Source organism: Rhinolophus hipposideros (genome assembly GCF_964194185.1).
Source record: "Rhinolophus hipposideros genome assembly, chromosome: 4".
In the NCBI taxonomy this organism is placed as follows: Eukaryota; Metazoa; Chordata; class Mammalia; order Chiroptera; family Rhinolophidae; genus Rhinolophus; species Rhinolophus hipposideros.
The window spans coordinates 38,489,689-38,506,691 of record NC_138050.1 but is presented as its reverse complement, the minus strand read 5'-3'; the positions used below and the strand labels follow the sequence as shown (position 1 = coordinate 38,506,691).

The window sequence follows — 17,003 nt, the reverse complement described above, 5'->3', positions numbered from 1 at the left end:
AGAGCAATTCCAAGAACTTGGAGTAGTAAACAATGAGGCTGGGGTTCTTTTTTCCTAACCTCAGCTCTTTATTTTTTTAAACAGTCATAAATTGCACAAACAAGCCCATTCTCTTGTTATTGTTTGGCCTATTTACCTGTTAAAGGAAGCTACCTGATTTGCAATCCAGGCTGTAAGGAAGAGAGGATTTCTTGCATGGTAAAAAACAAATGGCTAAAAATGGTAAAATTATCTCATATATTGAATAGGAATAAATCATCAGGTGTTTTGATAATATAGACTGTATATTTCTGTCTATGGTCAGAGAAAGGAGTTATCTTTTTTTGCTTTGTTTAGGATTGTATTTGTTTGAAAAAGTAGCAGGGGACACAAAAGTAGTGGGAAAAGATGATTATAGTATTCATCACATTAAGACAACAAGAAAAAAATGCATTTTCCTCTTTTATAGTTTTCTGTGGTGGCCATCATCTGTTAGTATTTCCCACATTTCTGAAAGATTTGAGAAGAGCTAAAATAAATTAAAAAATCAAGATGATGTAGGAGCAGAATTATGTAGGGTGTTTAATTAGGACATGCGTTTAAAAATATGTTCATTGAGTCCCTAAATTATTAAAATATGTTTTACCTTGGCAGAAATCTTTGAATCTGTTTTTAGGAAGTCATTTTGCTTTTTAGAAACATTTAAAACGTTGTACTTAGTTTTACATTTTATCAAAGTGTCCAATTCCCCGGTAAACTAATGATTTTGGTACAATGTGAAAAAACTGGAATTTAAATTTTTTTCAGTTTTGGGACATTAAAAGTAAATAGCAAATTACTGTCTCCTTTGATTTTATACAGAAGAAATGTAAAGTTGCATTAATATTTTTAAACCTTATTTTGTGAAAAGTCTGTTTTGGCCCTGTCGTTGTCAATGGGCCAAAGAGTTACTGGAATTTTCTTGCCTGAGCTGCACTAATGTAGTTGGCTTGGGGAAGTACAGTGCTAGATTTCTCTTCTTTGATTTTGATGTATGAAAGAAATGCCATGTTTTGGAAAATCCTCAGCCAACAACCACTTGGTTTTTAAAGTTCTTGTAAAAAAGATCAATTCTATTGTCAGAGAGATTACCTATTTGTCTCATTTAAGACGGGTGGGTTGAGTGACAGCAGATGCTTTTGAAATTCGAAGGCAGCCTGTGATGGAGCCTGAATGTCAGGTGTGTGAGTCTTCACCTCCTCTCTGCAGGTACTTCGGAAGCCAGGCTCTCCATGTTACTTGTTTGGATGTTCTAGAGTAAGTTTCTTCTTGTGTGATATTTATTATGCTTTCGTTCTTTTCTACCACTATGACATCTAAACCAGAAAAGCTGACAACTCCTTAGTTTGGATGTGTGGTCTGTGGAATAAGACGTAGTGGCCAGGTCATAGGTCTACAGCAAGATTGTAGTGCTTTGCTGTTCCATTTAAGCGGTTGAACAAATGCTGTGTGTTTTTAAATTGGAAGAGTGTGTCATAGTGAGTAATTGAACTTGGGTTCAATGTAATTTTTCACCAAAGATCCTACTCTCCAAATTCTTAAAGGTCATTTTTTAGGATAATTGCAAAGCAGTCCAAAGGTGTAGACAGAATTGGTACGTGGTATTTCTACTTGGTTTCTTTCATTTGCTAAGTAACTTGATGCCTTTCCACGTTGCCCGTCGAGTGCCTTTTGCACATGTTCAATTTCTTGCACACCTTGTACCTCTCTGAGAGACTCAGCACATTTTCCCTTGTTCTGCTGGTGTTTGTGTATGTTATAGTATCTCTTTGATTAGGTTGTTCACTTCCTCTGAGCAGGACACATGCCTAAGGCTTTCTGGCTTCTTTGAATTTCTATCGTGTTTCTTGGAAAATAAGACTTAGCCAGACCATCAGCTCTAATGTGTCTTTTGGAGCAAAAATTAATATGACTCATTTATTTTACTATATGACCAGGTATAATATAATATAACATAATACCGGGTCTTATATTAACTTTTGCTCCAAAAGACGCATTAGAGCTGATGGTCTGGCTAGGTCTTATTTTCGGGGAAACGGTAGATGTTTGCTGAATGATTGTTTGGTCTTTTGTGAGGGATGACTTTTTTTATTCACATATTTGGTCAAATTCCCAGGTGGTAATCTAGTGATCATCTTGCTTTGTCCTGTGTCCCAACTTTCTTCCCCTGTGCCCCAAATGTCCCTATAGTGTTCCCATTGTCACTGTATTTACTGGTCTTTCCTTTAAATGGGTCCTTCATTTTGACCACTGAAGCAAAGCAAAATTCTTGCCCTATTATAGCACAGTTTTAGAGTTACTGGAATTTGAGCATGACCTAGTTGTTTGGGTTCAATTAGTCATTGTTTTTAATTCCACAAAGGTTATTGAATATCTTTTTAGTTGAGCTTTATTAATGTTGATGCCTCTTGGCTTTTATTTTTCTGAACAGTCCTCTTTGAACTCTCCTGGGCTTTGTTTCACATAAAAATCAAAACCTTAATCATGCAGTAGGAGAAAGAAATACCATGCATGATAGAATTCAAGGCCTAGAAAGGCCTTTGGAAAATAAATTATATTAAATATTAGGTGCCTCTTTTTTAAATTTTAGAGTAGAATCTCAAGTCCATCCCTGAGCAAGTAGCTTAGAATTTCGTAGAGAAAATATTTTTATTTGTTAACAGACATTTTATGCCATACTCTGCCGCCTGCCTATCTTATTTCCAAGTAAGTAAATTTCACCCGACTGTTCTTGCTCATTTATGTCATTTTAACACCTAAAACATTTATAGTGTGCACTTCACAGGGTTGTTTTGGGGATTAGGTGAGAGAATGTATTGAGAAAAACAGTACCCCTGTCTGTAAAGAAGTGAGGGATTTTTGCTTCATTATATGGGGGTGAGGGATGGGAGTTGGGAGCTATTGGAATGAACACTTCTGTTTGCTGTCTCCATCCATCCATCCATCCATCCATCCATCCATCCATCCATCCATCCATCCATCCATCCACTTGCTTCTCTCCATGAGAGCCTATTATAATTAAGGACCTGACCATTAAGGTGCCTTTTGTTTTTTTTTAAAAAAGATTTAAGGGCCATCTTAATCTCTTGCCCTCTCCTATCTCCTGCAGTCTTGGCACTCCTGTACCTGGGAAAAAGAGGAGAGTTGCTTTGTGTTTCCAAGCTCTGAGGAAAGCACACGAATCGGGGTCTGCTTGAGGCAGGCCCAGCCAAGTCTGTTCTCCCTGGTTCAGCTGCTCTGATTGCAAAACCCAGCTGTTGAGTGGGTTTTGTCAGGTTTGCCTTCCTTTGGGTGCTGGTTTCCTTCACTTCAGCGGGGAGGGATGAGGAGGCCCCATGTTGGCCTGCATTCTCCAACCCTGCTCTCGCATTAATGAAGCTGACCCTCCTAGCCCCTTTTGGCTCCTCATGTCTGCACAGCCTGTAGAAACTAGAATGATTGACAGGCATCTCAGATAGCCACAGAATACATATGATGACATGTGTTTGTCAAGCCATTAAGACCTTCTCCTATACAAGGTATGGCAGTATTGCTGTACGGTTATAAACGCTCTTCTCCGAGTTCCGATGTTTCATGGGATGGCAGGACGCTGGCTGGATAGTGCCTGGTGTAGGGCTGAGCAGGTAGAAGGGCTCAAAGTGGACTGGTTATTTTTAAAGAACTCAAGAAACTCTAATGTTTCTTAACTGATTCCTCGGCAGAGTGCTTCTTTGGGTCGTTTATGGTGTTCTTTGTCTTACAGTGTGTACTTTAAGGTAAGCATTTGTAATTTTCCCATGTGATTTTTTTGGGTACATATAATCCTGCCCTCTATATCCATCTCCTGACTCTTCCAGAAACGGGGTGAGGTGGGGGGAGAGTGGGCTAAGGACAGTGTATAGGGATGCCGAGGTGACTGAAGTGCAAGGAGCTGGCTCCAGAAAGCCTTCCCCCTTCTGATCTCACCTTCGCTCTCTTTGGGGTGCTGAACACTCCATTCCCCAGAGCCCGACGTTCCATTGCTCTTTCTTTCTAACTAACCCCAACCCAACCTTGACATTGGCCTCTCGAAGACGGAAGCTATAAATGGTGAGGAGAGTGAAGGTGTGGTGGTGGCGGTGCAGGAAAGATGTTTTTCATGGTGTGTACCAGCTGTTTTCCTTTCTTCCATGTGCTGTTGCTTTCCAGAAGCACCATACAGAGTGAAGGGTGCTGGTTTGAGATCATGGAAGACCCTGCACGAGTGGCTGGCTGTAACGAAGGCAGAGATGGTTCCATGTGTGCTATATACTATGGATAATCACTCCCAGACGCCATTGCCAGCAGGCTGACTGACTTGTGGAGACGGAAGGGGGGACATTTTTAGTTATTATTTTTTGGCACTGAATGCTTGAAAATATTTTCTCATTTTTCCTTCCTCTTAATCTCTTAGCTGAACGTAATCTCTTAGCTGAAAATATTGATGCTTTGTTTCTCAAAGAGTAAATTAGTAAAAAAAAATCAGCAATTTTTTTCTCTTTAGCTGTAGATTTACAGAAGGCAGAGACTACAAAGGCAGAAGGAAAGTTGCAGTGGGGAATTGGAGCAGGATAGGGGTACAGGGGTACTGGGGGGGGGCGGATGGGGAGTTTCCCATGGGCATTGTGAGCCCGAGGCCGGTTCAATGGCCTCAAGAAGGAACTTCCTGTTCTAAACAGGCAGCCTTCGGCACCCAGGCTGTTCCAGCTGTTTCCTTTTGCAAATCTGTGCACTAGGGCACTTGGGAGAAGGGCAAAGAGGAAGGGAAAACTGGCATTGTGTCAGGATTGCTCTTTGGGGTGTGTATACCTTTCTGCTTCTGGGTGGGGTGGCTGACGGAGTCAAGGCTGCTGCGTCTGCTGCTTCTCGCTCTTCCTCCTCCTTGTACGGAAATTCACACAACATGAAATGAACCATTTCTAAGTGAACAGTTCTGTGGCATTTAGTGCAGACACGATGTTGTGCAACCACACCATGAAGTCAAGTGCTTCTCGAGGCAAGGAGCAGATTGGGTTTGTGGCTTCCTGCTTGGGGTGAGGCGACTGGGAATTCTTTGGCAAGGTCTTTGTGACTCCTTGACTTCTAAGGCATGACGTAAGGAGAGAAGGGCTTTTTAGGCTAGGCCTTGAGATACCACATTGATGTACATCTTTTAACCTGGCTGCGGTGGGGATCCTTTTAATGTTGGTGAGAGGACAGGAAGTAGGACATGGGACCTTCTGGTCTATTCTGTGGCATGTGATTTAATGGGGGACTGACACATAAAGAACACACAGAAGAGAAGCACACATCACTGCTGTGTAATTACTACCTTCTGTACAGAGCTTTCCCCAACCCCCCCATGAATTTGAGTAGAGATCTCTAATGATAGGCAAAGCCATAGGCAGATGTGAGGGGTAAGGTGATAGGGTTACAATGATACAAAATTAGGTCATTGCCAAATTAGACCACAAGTGTACGGGATGTTTCTTAGCTGGATTCTGGCATCACTCACTGTTAAATACCTGCTGTATACAAAAGTCTGTACTGAACTGGGTGTTTTAGGAGAATAAAATAAAATACATGGCCTTGGCCTTGGGGAGCTAACTAGAGACTGGTTGATGTAATTGTTGATTCTTATATATATGGAATCTGACCACATATAGAGAAATTCACTTGCATGTGTGAGTAATTACTGAAACAAAATTGACTTTTGATTTTTCCAGAGAAAAATCAGGATCACACTGAGAAAAACTGGCTACAGCTTTGCATTTGCTTGACGTAGACAAGTAGGTGGAAAGCAACGCACAGGTCATGCTTGTCTGTTGATTTTCAGTTGGCATCATTGGTTTGTAAGAAACCCCAGGCAGATCTGAAGAGGATGCTGACAAAGGGAAAATGCATTGTATCTGAGGAGTCATAAAAACTTTTAAAACTACCCAGCTTTTTGAGGGGAGAAACAATGCCTCCTCTTCAGGAATCTTCACATTTCTCTGAGTCGTTTATGGATTTGCTTCCACTTTGAGAGGGATTGAAATCATCAGTGATTTATAAACACCAAAGACTAAGTGAACACAGACTCCGAAGACAGTATAAATTAAACTGGATACTGTCGTCATAAAAAGTACATGGCTGCTACTTACAGAGTTCTTTGTTGAAGGACGTGTTATTGAGGTGGTCAGATGCATGTCAGATGTTGAGAGAATTAAAGAGTTAATTTTCTTAGATCCTCCCCACTGCTAAAATGAAGCATATAAAGTAACATTGCATTAATACAATGTTATAATACTAGTGAATTTTGGGGTAGTAGAACAAGCCTCTCTCCCTTCCTTCCTTTCTTTTCTTTCTTTTTTATTTTTGAAGAGGAAGTTTAAAAAAAGGTAATGGAGAAGGAAGAGATAAAATCAGAAAAATGATGTTTCTGCTAGGTACTGTTGTTTGACTTATCAACTTTATTATTATTTCAGTAAGATTCTTATTTTTCGTGCCATAGAGGTTATTATTGTATTAACCGTCATATCAGTCTTTCTGAGAGTATAGGGTTGGGGAAACATATGCGAATCGGTCGCTCTGTTGAGTTACAATGTCCTAGAGACAGTGCTAAGTGGTCGCTCTGTTGAGTTACAATGTCCTAGAGACAGTGCTAAGTGCTTCTTAAGGGAAATCTCTTTTAATCCTCCAAGCAACCTAGGAGGTAGGTCCTCAATTACCATTGTCCTCATTTCCAGGTGGAGAAATTGAGGTTTAGAAACTTAAGTGAATTCCCCTGAGTTAGAGCGCTGTGGGACTTCAGCCCAGACTCTCTGTTCCTACTAGAGTTTCCAGTGGGAATGCCCGCCCATTCTCAGGAATTTTTTTCGCTTTCCTCTTCCCGAATCCTGAGATATAAACTGTTTTCTGTTCTCCATGATGAATCGTTTCTACAAAGCGATGGCCGATGCTACCAACCACCTGGGTTCAAGGAGCTGATTTTCCTGATTTCCCCACCAACTTTTCTTGGGATTCGGGAACAGGAAAGTGAAAAAAATTCCCAAGAACAGGCAGGAATTCCCGCCTGGAAACCCTAGGTCCTACCCACAGTCCTGCCCTGCCCCTCAGTGGTAGGTTGCCCACTGCTTTCCTGCATAACAAACTCACCTCTTTGTCCTGTCTTTCCCAGATGTCCATTGCATGTCACTAAGTACTGGGCACTGAGGTTGCTGCTGGGCATCCAGGGTGTGGTAAAACATGTGGAGGTCAGTGGCGGTCAGGTGTCGGGAGAAGTGGGGGCTCAGAGAGGGCTTCCAGAAAGGGCCGCCCTGTCGCTGAGTGTTAGGAGTGATTTCCAGTGAACTGCATGGAGAAGTGAGGAAGCGTATTTCAAATTAGAAGCTTTTAAAAGGGCAGGGGGGATACAGGTAGTTCAACATGCGCTGCAGGGGGTGGGCGTGTGTGTGCATAAAAGCATGTCGAATTTAGCAATTTAATAAGCATTTAAGTTACATTTATGGACTGGTAAAAGTTTGCCAGCGACCACTGCTGGCCCATGAACTAGAGTTTTGCAAGCACTGTCCTACCCCATTCCTTTTCCTTTAGGCTAGGGGCTCTGTGGAGACCGTGGGAGAGATTTTCGGCTGGGAAAAACAGAAGGGTCATGTCAAATAATGTGCTCAGACTCCCAGTGAAGTTATTATTGGGCTGACAGCACACCTGTCCTGTAGCTCCACGTCTAAGTGTGCCGCTGGTCACTTACCCCATGTCTGAGATGGAGAGAAAAGGAGTGTCGGTTATTCTACCAGCCAGGTGGCCACATGCCTCTGTAATCCCCGGGAATGGATTGAGAACATCACTTTTCCTTCCTCTAAATCTGAACCATAACAGATCATGAGAAAAGGCGAATTTGGCTATAACACAATTAGCATGTTATTGTGGACTAAGTTTCACTTTCCCCTGTGCTTTTTTGTGATACCACAGCCTGACTGAAAATACTGTTTTTTAAAATTCATTTTACACTAACAGTGCACCATGTTTTATGCATTCCGTTTGTTTGGACACTACTTACTACCATATCAGAGGGTTTTCTTGCATCATCTTATCTTCACTTGGGTTTGTCTTCCCTTGCCTCTCAATTTATCAAAATATACTTAGTTACATTGTCATTGAAATTCTAGGAGTTGGAAGACATTGTTAAATTTTAGTTTATATTTTATTTTACTTTGTATTTCATTTGAAACATTTGGAATTTTGTGTTGCATTTTCAAATGGAAGAATTACTATGTAGTTGTTGCAAGGGCTCTTGAGGGAGGCTGCTGGGGTTTAAATCCCTGTTCCATCACTTGTTAGCAATGTGACTTGGGGCATCACAATAGTTTCTATCTCATAGGGTGTCCTGAGGATTGTGTTAATATATGTAAAATGCTTAGAACAATGGCAAGAGCTCAATAGATGTTAGCTGCTGCTGCTGCAGTTACTACACTTATTCCACAAAGCGTAAGTCTAAACATGTATTTGGAAATCTGATAAGTTTATGGACAAAACTTTATTTTTCATAGGAGTGTAACAGAGTGTGATCCCTATTCATAAACACCTTTCCTCTTATTAAAAATGCCTTTCCTCTTATTAAAACACACGAATTTGGAAAGAGAGAAAAAATAAAGAAAAAACCACTCATAGCTGGTATCTAACATAATTACACATTTGCTCTATTTATTTTCAAATTTTCTTCTTAAGCTTAGATTTATTAAAATATATAGCTGTAATCATTGTATAAATAATTAAATATTTTTAGCCTAAACTGTCATGAATATGGTTTCATGTTGTTAGTCTCTACACAGTAATTATAAATGCTTACAAAATAGTACATCAAGGAGATTTTGACCTTTGTTTTTTTAACCATTGGACACTTGAGTTGCTTGACGTTTTTGTTGGTGTGAGTGCTTCCGTGATGACTGCGTTTCTTTATAAAAGCTCTTTCTTATTTGGGCCAATATCCCTGAAATGTAATCACTGAGTCAAAGGCAAAGCCTGTCTAAGGTCCAACACGTGTGTGTTGCTTTCCACGACAAGGACACAGTTCATACACCCACCTTCCGAGGATGCAGGGTGGATTTCACTGCCCTTCCTCAGTACTGGGTATCATCTTAAAAATGCACTAACGATGAATGGAAAACAATATCTCACTGATGGTTCAAATTTTAATTAGGGCATGTGAATGCTTTCCTCTGTGAATATTGCCTAATTGTGTTGCTTCTTTTGTGAATTGTCTGATCAGGTCTTTTGACATGATCATGTTAGTGGTATCTTTTTTTTTAATCACAGTGATTTCTTAAAACCACAGATTTCAGTTTACATGAACACTTTACGTGTTAATGGTGATAACCTTTTGTCTGTCATATTTAAGGTGTTTATTTTCTAGCCTGTCTGCCTTTTTGACGTTTAAAAGACGTTAAATGTTTTGACATTTTATATTTCATTCGATACAATTTATCGGTAGCTTCCTTTGTGATTAAACAAAATACCGTTATTATTTTTCCAAATACAGAGATGTAACAGAAGGGTCACAGTGTACCATAATCACTCTACGCATATAACCTTGACTGACAATAAAAAAGTAATATCTGTATGTGGATGGTATATTCAAAATCAAAGCTCCTATCTCATAGCTCCCTCCCTCCCTAAGTCTCTTTCTCCTCTGTAAAATGTTTCTTGTGAATTTCTTTTAAGGAAAAGAAAACATAGTTGCATATATTTTAATCTGAAAGAGATCATGCATAGTCATTGTTCTGCACGGTGCTGTTGAACTCTTCAAATATGCTTTGGAGATGCTTCCATATGTGTATACACACATGAATATGTACATATAGCGTTATATTCTACCAGCGGATGTACTGCTTAATTAGTTCTGTATTGACAGACCTTTGATTCTTTGCAGATTCTTTTACAGATTTAAGCTAAGTAAATTCTCCACCTTCCAGCATCTTAAATACTCAATTTTATTTCCTTCAGTGTTGATAATCCCTCTTTGTGCTCAGACCACTGTTGAGATGCAATTAGAAAAAGACAAATCTCTGAGTCAGAATGGGGGGGGGACTTAGAAGGGGGTTTGGGAATGATAAAAGCTTAAGTTTGTGATTTCAAATAGGGGTAATGTTTTTAATTGGCTTTTGTGGTGCATATTGGGGAACCATTGTTTTCAGCATAATTATGCATTTCACAGCTTAATTCATCCATTATAATGTGATGTAATGTGTAGACATAGTAATAATTACAAATCTTACATGTCTGCAAATAAATAGACCACTGATTAAAATAAGACAGTGGCAGGCAGATAGAATAATGCTGTGTCTCTGTGAGAAATTAATGAAAAATAACTGATAATGAACTATGCTTCACTGTCCGAAAATACTGCTTCTGCTTTTCTACCCCAACTGCCATGTAAAGGAAAGTCTGCCCTGGAACCAGCCTCCAGATTCCCACATGACTATGTCTTGGATGGATCCCGGTACCAGTAGGGGTTCAAAATTTAAGAGTTTATCTGCACCGTTTGCTCTTCTATTTGTATCATGAATAAAGGACAATTCTAACCCAGGACACGTAGATGTGTGTGACCTGTAAAAACAGTAAACAATTAAATCCTATGAGAGTGCCTTTTGTGACGAAAAGATACTTAATTGTATATTTTGTTTAAAGCTAACAAAATCATCAATCAGGTTCTTAGAGAAAGAGATTTTTTTCACAGGGCTCATTGAAGTGTTTGGTCTTTAAAATCTTCCATCTCATCCTGAATGTCCAGATTGATGCCGGCAGTGGGGAGGAAAAGAACAAGCCACCTTTCTTGAACGTGTTATTAAAAATATGCATTCGCTTCACCTCAGCCGCACGTCGGAATGGCGTAGCTGCAGGGCTTTTCGTTCAGGGGGCTTGTTGCTCATGAATTGCATGGGGAAGAACTAAAAAGAGAAATGTGACTTTTCCAGAACACCACAAGGCCAAAAACGGCTCATGGTCTGCTGAGCGCTGGGCTGTTTGGTGCCTAGGGTATGGTAACAAAAAATGGGATTCACAGCCCCTGTAGGATGGCATCTGTCCCCTTCGCTGACACTGCTCACCTCCAGATGGCCCGGCCCTGGTTGCGTCCCTCTCTAGATTGGGGCAGGTGTTCTTTTGATTTTTTTTTTTCTTTTGTTAAGCCTCTGCAGCTATGTATGCCTTTTCCCCTCCCCAAGAAATACACCCATGTGCAAGTCCTCTGGTTACTCTAATGTAACGTGCATTCTTTCTGGTTCCAGTATTTCCTTTTTTTTTTTTTCTTGGTGAGAGAAAAGGAAACTTCACTTGTTTTCTGACGGTCATTTCAGGAATTTGCCTTCCAGGCTGTTTGGCCAGGCTTTACTGCAGCCAGACAGAGCTTCTTAGGGCTGCTCAGCCTCTCGACCACTTCTTGAGAGCTGCTGCTGCATGTGTGACATGGGGCAGCAGGCAGAGCTTCCCCAAATAGCAGGGGTGATGGCGTCTTGCTGATTACCAGGGCTGTTAAAATTCTTTTCCTGAGCCAAAACAAACAGGTACTGTTTCCAGGAAGCGATAAGGTGCTGCCTAGCAGGCACCAGGTGTTCACCGGAAGGTGGGAATACACCCGCCATCCCTTTCACAGTCCATAAATCTCCTGATTTATCGTGCCGTTTGTGATTCAAGACACAAGACACGTTGATTCAGCAGGGGGGATTTCCACTGAAGTCAGAGCCCACTGGAAGCCAGGAGGAAGAATCAGGAATTAGAACGGTGTACATTGTTCTTTGTTAGAAGAGAAGGCTGCTGCTTCGGTTGTAGACGAACAGTTGCTTTTGAAGAATCTGGTTGTGTGTCAGTGGCTGTGTTCACAGCTGTGCACAGACTCGTGCGCTCTCACCTTGGAAGCATGCAGGTACAGGCATTACACAGATAAGTTTATAATGCTTGGAATCTGGGTGTGTGCTCCTGAACGTATGAATTACTTCCTGCTTCATCCTCCTCCTCTGACTTAGCTCATTTCTGTAATGGGACAAATCTTCATCCCAAGGAGTCTACACTGTTTCAAGGGACAGAGGACAAGTGTCCTTTGAAATACAGCTAGAGATAAATACTGCCATTCTGCCTATGCTAAACCAGCCTCAGAGAAAGAGGCCTTACCTCTTTTATCTTTCCAAGCCAGTGGATTAGGGAGTACAGAAGCTTGGGCCTCTGGGAAGCCACTCTGAGCCTCAGTTTCTTCATCTGTAACCGAGAAGAAATAATTCTGACAGTTCCTAAGCACTTGCTCCTGCTATCACAGCCTCCTTAGATTTGTGAGGACGGAATGAAGGAATGGATGCCAAGTGTCCAGAGTAGTTTATACCATGTAGTAAGTGTTCAACACATGTTAGCTCTGAATACCATGTTCCCAGTTTACAGGTGAGAACGCTGAGGCACAGGAGGGCTGAGTACCTTGGCCCAGGGCACACAGTACATGGCAGCGCCCAGCCATCCTCCTTCAGAACCTACACACTCTGCCACTACCTTGTACTGCTTGTCAGGAAAATGATAGCTTTCCACCTGTCAAAAATGGGTGGTTAGTTGAATGAAAAACAGAATAGCCTATGTGAAAGGCATGTGTAAGTCTGTGTAAACATGAACTAGGAATCTGCAATGACAAGGTACTAGGCAGGCGTTGGAGAGTCGGGTGAACAGGCCCTGGTCCCAGGAAGCTGCATTCGAGGGAAGTAGAACTAGCAGTAAACAGACAATTGCAGGGCTGGGTAATAAATGCTGAGATAAAAAGATCTTCAGGGGCCAGGAGACGCTTGAGGAGGGTAGCCCTCTGGAGCCAGGTTGTTGGGGTTGGATGGATAGGAGCAGGTCTCCAGCAGAGTGGAGGTGATACCAGGGGACTTTCTGCAAACCACAGGGCCATTGAAGTTCTGTAGTCTAGGAGTAGGGGGAAGAGGGTTGTACAGATTACTGGGAGCCAGCTATTTTACTTAAGTGCGCATTCCATGTAAATATCTTAGCTTATCTACCTCATCAGCTAACTTTTTTTTTCTCCACCAGAATAGAACGTTTGGCAGCTCAGTATAAAGCTGAAATGTTTTTATTTGATTTGATAATTTCTTTTTCTAACGTGAGAGGGGAAATGTCAAGTTTACATTTTGTAAGAACACTCTGGGAGATAGCATGGAAGATGGACTTGAATGAGTCTGGGGGGGACCACTCGGAGGTAATTCAGATGGAACATGATACCGGCCCCCAGGCAGGTCCTGAGGAATGAAGGAAACAGTCCAGGATGTTAATGAGGTGGAGACCTGGGCCTCTCTGCTTGGCTGTGAGCTTAGACATGCCAGGCAGCCTCTCTGGGCTTCAGGGTCCTCCTCTGTGAGACTGAAAGCATGTCTTTTTGATTTGGGTGTATGGGATGGGATGAATTTTAACCACAGGGGGAAGAAAACTGTGGTGTTTATTTTTAAAACACAAAGCAGAAGTGATTCGATAAGACTGATTTCAACAAGGCTGATATGTATTGCCTGCAGACTTAATTGGTTTATTAGGGTTGCTTAGACACCCTCCTATGATGGATGGCAAGTGAATTCTGGTAGATTTATAGTCTTAACGTTTGTAAGTAATGTCATTTGCAGGAGAATAAAGTCCCCCATTTGTTCTTAAATTTGGAAGGGTTGCATAGAAATAAGAGACTTTGTAAATACCTAGTTACCTTTCACCACTTTAAAATATCGAAAGGATAAACGATGCTGATGGCAGCTTGCTTTGCATCATGAATTATGTATGCACTGTGCCCTGGAGTTCTTTATGGCTGTGCATATCGAATCATCTTTTGTTCTAGCTTATTTTCAGTGGTGGTGCTTGTAAAAGAAGAGGTCAGAGCAAATACATGAAAGAAATCTGTTTGGTGCAGAATGATTGTTTTTTTGCTGTCCTATTCTGTTAGTTACTTTTGTTTGTGCTTTGTTTATTATCAAATTGGTCCACAGTAGGGTGGGATTGGGGGACAGTGGGAGGAGAAGCCCCTGTGGTGTTAACAGCTGTGGGTTGGGCTAATGACTGAGCCTAGTGCCAGCACACCTCTTCTTGGCTCACTTGCATGTCTAAAAGCAGTTCTCTTCTTGCCCTCTTCCTCTTCCACCCTGCAACCTCTTTCAATTCGTCAAGGCAGTGGGTTCCCATGAAGATCTTTATGCTCTGTGTAAAAGCAGGTTAAGCCTTAACTACTTTATAATCTAATAATATAATAAAATAATTTGGAATAAATTACTAACAATATGTCCATGATCTTTCCTCCCACTAGTTTTCTCTAGACTCTAGCTGTAATTGGGATTAAAAAACATGAAATGCAGCGGAGAATTAGTTTGTAGTTTTGGTCCCCTTTCCCCCTTCCTCAGCAAAGATTCCTTTAGGATCTCCGTGTTTCCCCGAAAATAAGACCTAGCCGGACCATCAGCTCTAATGTGTCTTTTGGAGCAAACATTAATAAAAGACCCGGTCTTAATATAACATAAGCCCAGTATAATATAATATAGTATAGTATAATATAATATAATATAATATAATATAATATAATATAATATAATATAATATAATACCGGGTCTCATGTTAATGTTTGCTCCAAAAGACGCATTAGAGCTGATGGTCTGGCTCGGTCTTATTTTCGGGGAAACAGTGAGTATGATACCAAAGGTACTGTTTAAATTTAATGCATGAAGTAATGGTGACTCTTAAGTGGAAGTCACTTGTAACATTGCTTGTTTTAGTCACTCACAACATTGCTCATTTCTATTGTGACAGTGACTACCTAGTTTCTGAGAGAGGAGCCTCCCAGACAGTTGTCACGCCTGGCTCATTCGGGTTAGTTAGAAAGGGCGTGCACTGTGGGTTGGTGAATTGTCTCCTCTTTCCTAAGAGGATTGTTTGTGGGAATGATTGGAGGCAAAGATCCCAGCAATTGAGAGTGGCTCTAGATCGAGGGGAATCCAAGGCCAATGGCCCCGTCTGTTTGGAAGTGCGTGTCGGTGGAGGACTGCTTCCCATGTAGGAATTAGTCAGGGTTCCAGCTTACAGCCAGTTGAAAATTGTTGTGGCTGTCCTTCTCAGTGGCTACTACGGTTTTAGCTCATAGTAGATTAAAAGAATCTTTGCAAGAAAAATCGTTTAAGTTAGTCTGTCTATATTATTAACTAAAAGATACTACAGAGTGTTCGTGCAATATGGAGAAAGGGGATGATATTTAGTGTTAACACAGGAAAACATTAGTTAGGATATTTATTCACTGAATCCTGTCGTCATTCAACAGGAATTTACTGAGGCCTCCCAGCAAGGTATGGGCACCATGGGAGGTCCCGCAGGACTCTCCCTCCGAGCCTGGCCTCCGAGCCTGCGTCCAGAAAGGGAGATGAGGCTTGTGTGTAGCTGCGGGACATTGTAAAATGAATCTGGACGAAATTCCATGAGAGTTCAGAGAAGAGAGAGACATTCCTTCTCACTGAGTGGATCTTGGAGAAACTAGAATTCCATTTATTAGTGGTGGGAAAGTCATGTTGTGAATCAAGGAAGTTAGAAATAGTCTTGTTTCTTCTAGAGCCTTCATCAAATCCCTGGGCTTTTAACCTTGTTAACTTTAAAAAAAAAAGTGCTCTAATTCATAATTTTTGAATGACCATGAGGCACAGTAAGAGATTAACAACAATAACTAATAATAAAATAGGACAACTATAACAATATACTGTAATAAAAGGTATGTGAATGTGGTCTCTCTCTCTCTAAATAGCTTACCGTACGGTACTCACCTTTTCACTTCAAGGAAGCACTTTATGCCGCCTCTTCGGCATGACTGCATAGCCAGCATCCCTACTCTTGTGCTTTGGGGTCGTTATTAAGTAAAACAAGGGTGACTTGGATACCAGCACAGTGATACCTCAGAGATGAGGGCGCTACTAAGTCACTCGTTGGCGGCAGCATGTAAAGCGTGGATGCTCTACACAAAGGGGTGATTCATGTCCCACGCGGGGTGGAACAGGACGCCGCCCTGAAATTTCATCACACTCCTCAGAAGGGCGTGCAATTGAAAACGTATGAGTTGTTCATTTCTGGAGTTTTCCATTTAATATTTTTGAACCATGACTGACTGCAGGTAACTGAAACTACGGAAAGCTGAACCTAGGCTGGGGGACAGGGGGAGCTACCGTAAACATGTATGTTCTTACTTATACATTACTTATATGTACTGTTAAGTGTGGTGGGGATGACTAGACCATTTGTGGCTGGATGAAAGGAAGATGAAAGTACCTCAGCCCAGAAAGCTCACATATTTATGTCAAAGCAGAAATAGTTGGCATATTTTGGCTTTGAAGATACCTCACTGTGGAGTCAGAGATCTGATAGGGATCTTGAACTAGAAGCAAACCTGCGCTGTATTGGATTGACTGCTTAATAGTTAAACAGCGGGGCCATATCTGGAATTTATTCATTAATCTTTCATGAACTTTCTGTTAAACCTTTATTGCCTTAAATTGAAACAGCGGTGTTTTTTTTGTGTGTTTGTTTCTGTTTTGTTTAATGAGCTGAATTTGGTTTTGGCTTTTTACAATTTTTACAATTTTTTTTTAAGATTTGGCAGTGCTTTCAAAATGTTTCCTTCTGCACTGCCTCCAAAATAAAATTATAAACACGTTGGCTTTTATTCTTTTTTTTTTCTTTTTGCTATATTATGAAAGTGCTTTTACTCTTCTGACTTGTGAAAAGTGTCTTGTTTTGAGTAAGTTTTAATGTTGAGCCTTGAAAGATGAGAATTTGAGGATACTTATTTCACTTTATCTCCTGGAGAATCATGTTGGCTGTTTTGCAAGTGTATAAACAAAACCAGGTGACTGTGAAGTCTTCTGGGTGCAGTAATAAGCTAATGAGGCCCATGGTAGGGAATCTGGCTCATAGGATTGAAACTTCATGGACACCACCCATTAACTCCCCAATTAATCAGACATCATGAGGTGTCTGCTAAGTGCCATGA

The 17,003-nt window shown here is 41.1% G+C and overlaps 1 protein-coding gene across 5 annotated transcripts in view; it reads left to right on the top strand.

Moving 5' to 3' along the window:
- MFHAS1 (multifunctional ROCO family signaling regulator 1) overlaps positions 1-17,003 on the top strand; it is a gene marked incomplete at its 5' end in the record, with an annotated part of 69,485 nt that overhangs the window by 5,191 nt on the left and 47,291 nt on the right. The window contains one exon of one of the 5 annotated variants that reach the window (XM_081047093.1): positions 5,721-8,605. The exons of the other annotated variants lie outside the window; for them this stretch is intronic. Within the exon in view, the coding sequence (XP_080903219.1) occupies positions 5,721-5,779 (59 nt within the window). The 3' untranslated portion in view covers positions 5,780-8,605. Of the gene's footprint in view, positions 1-5,720; positions 8,606-17,003 lie in introns of those variants that run through there. 5 annotated transcript variants of the gene reach the window in all.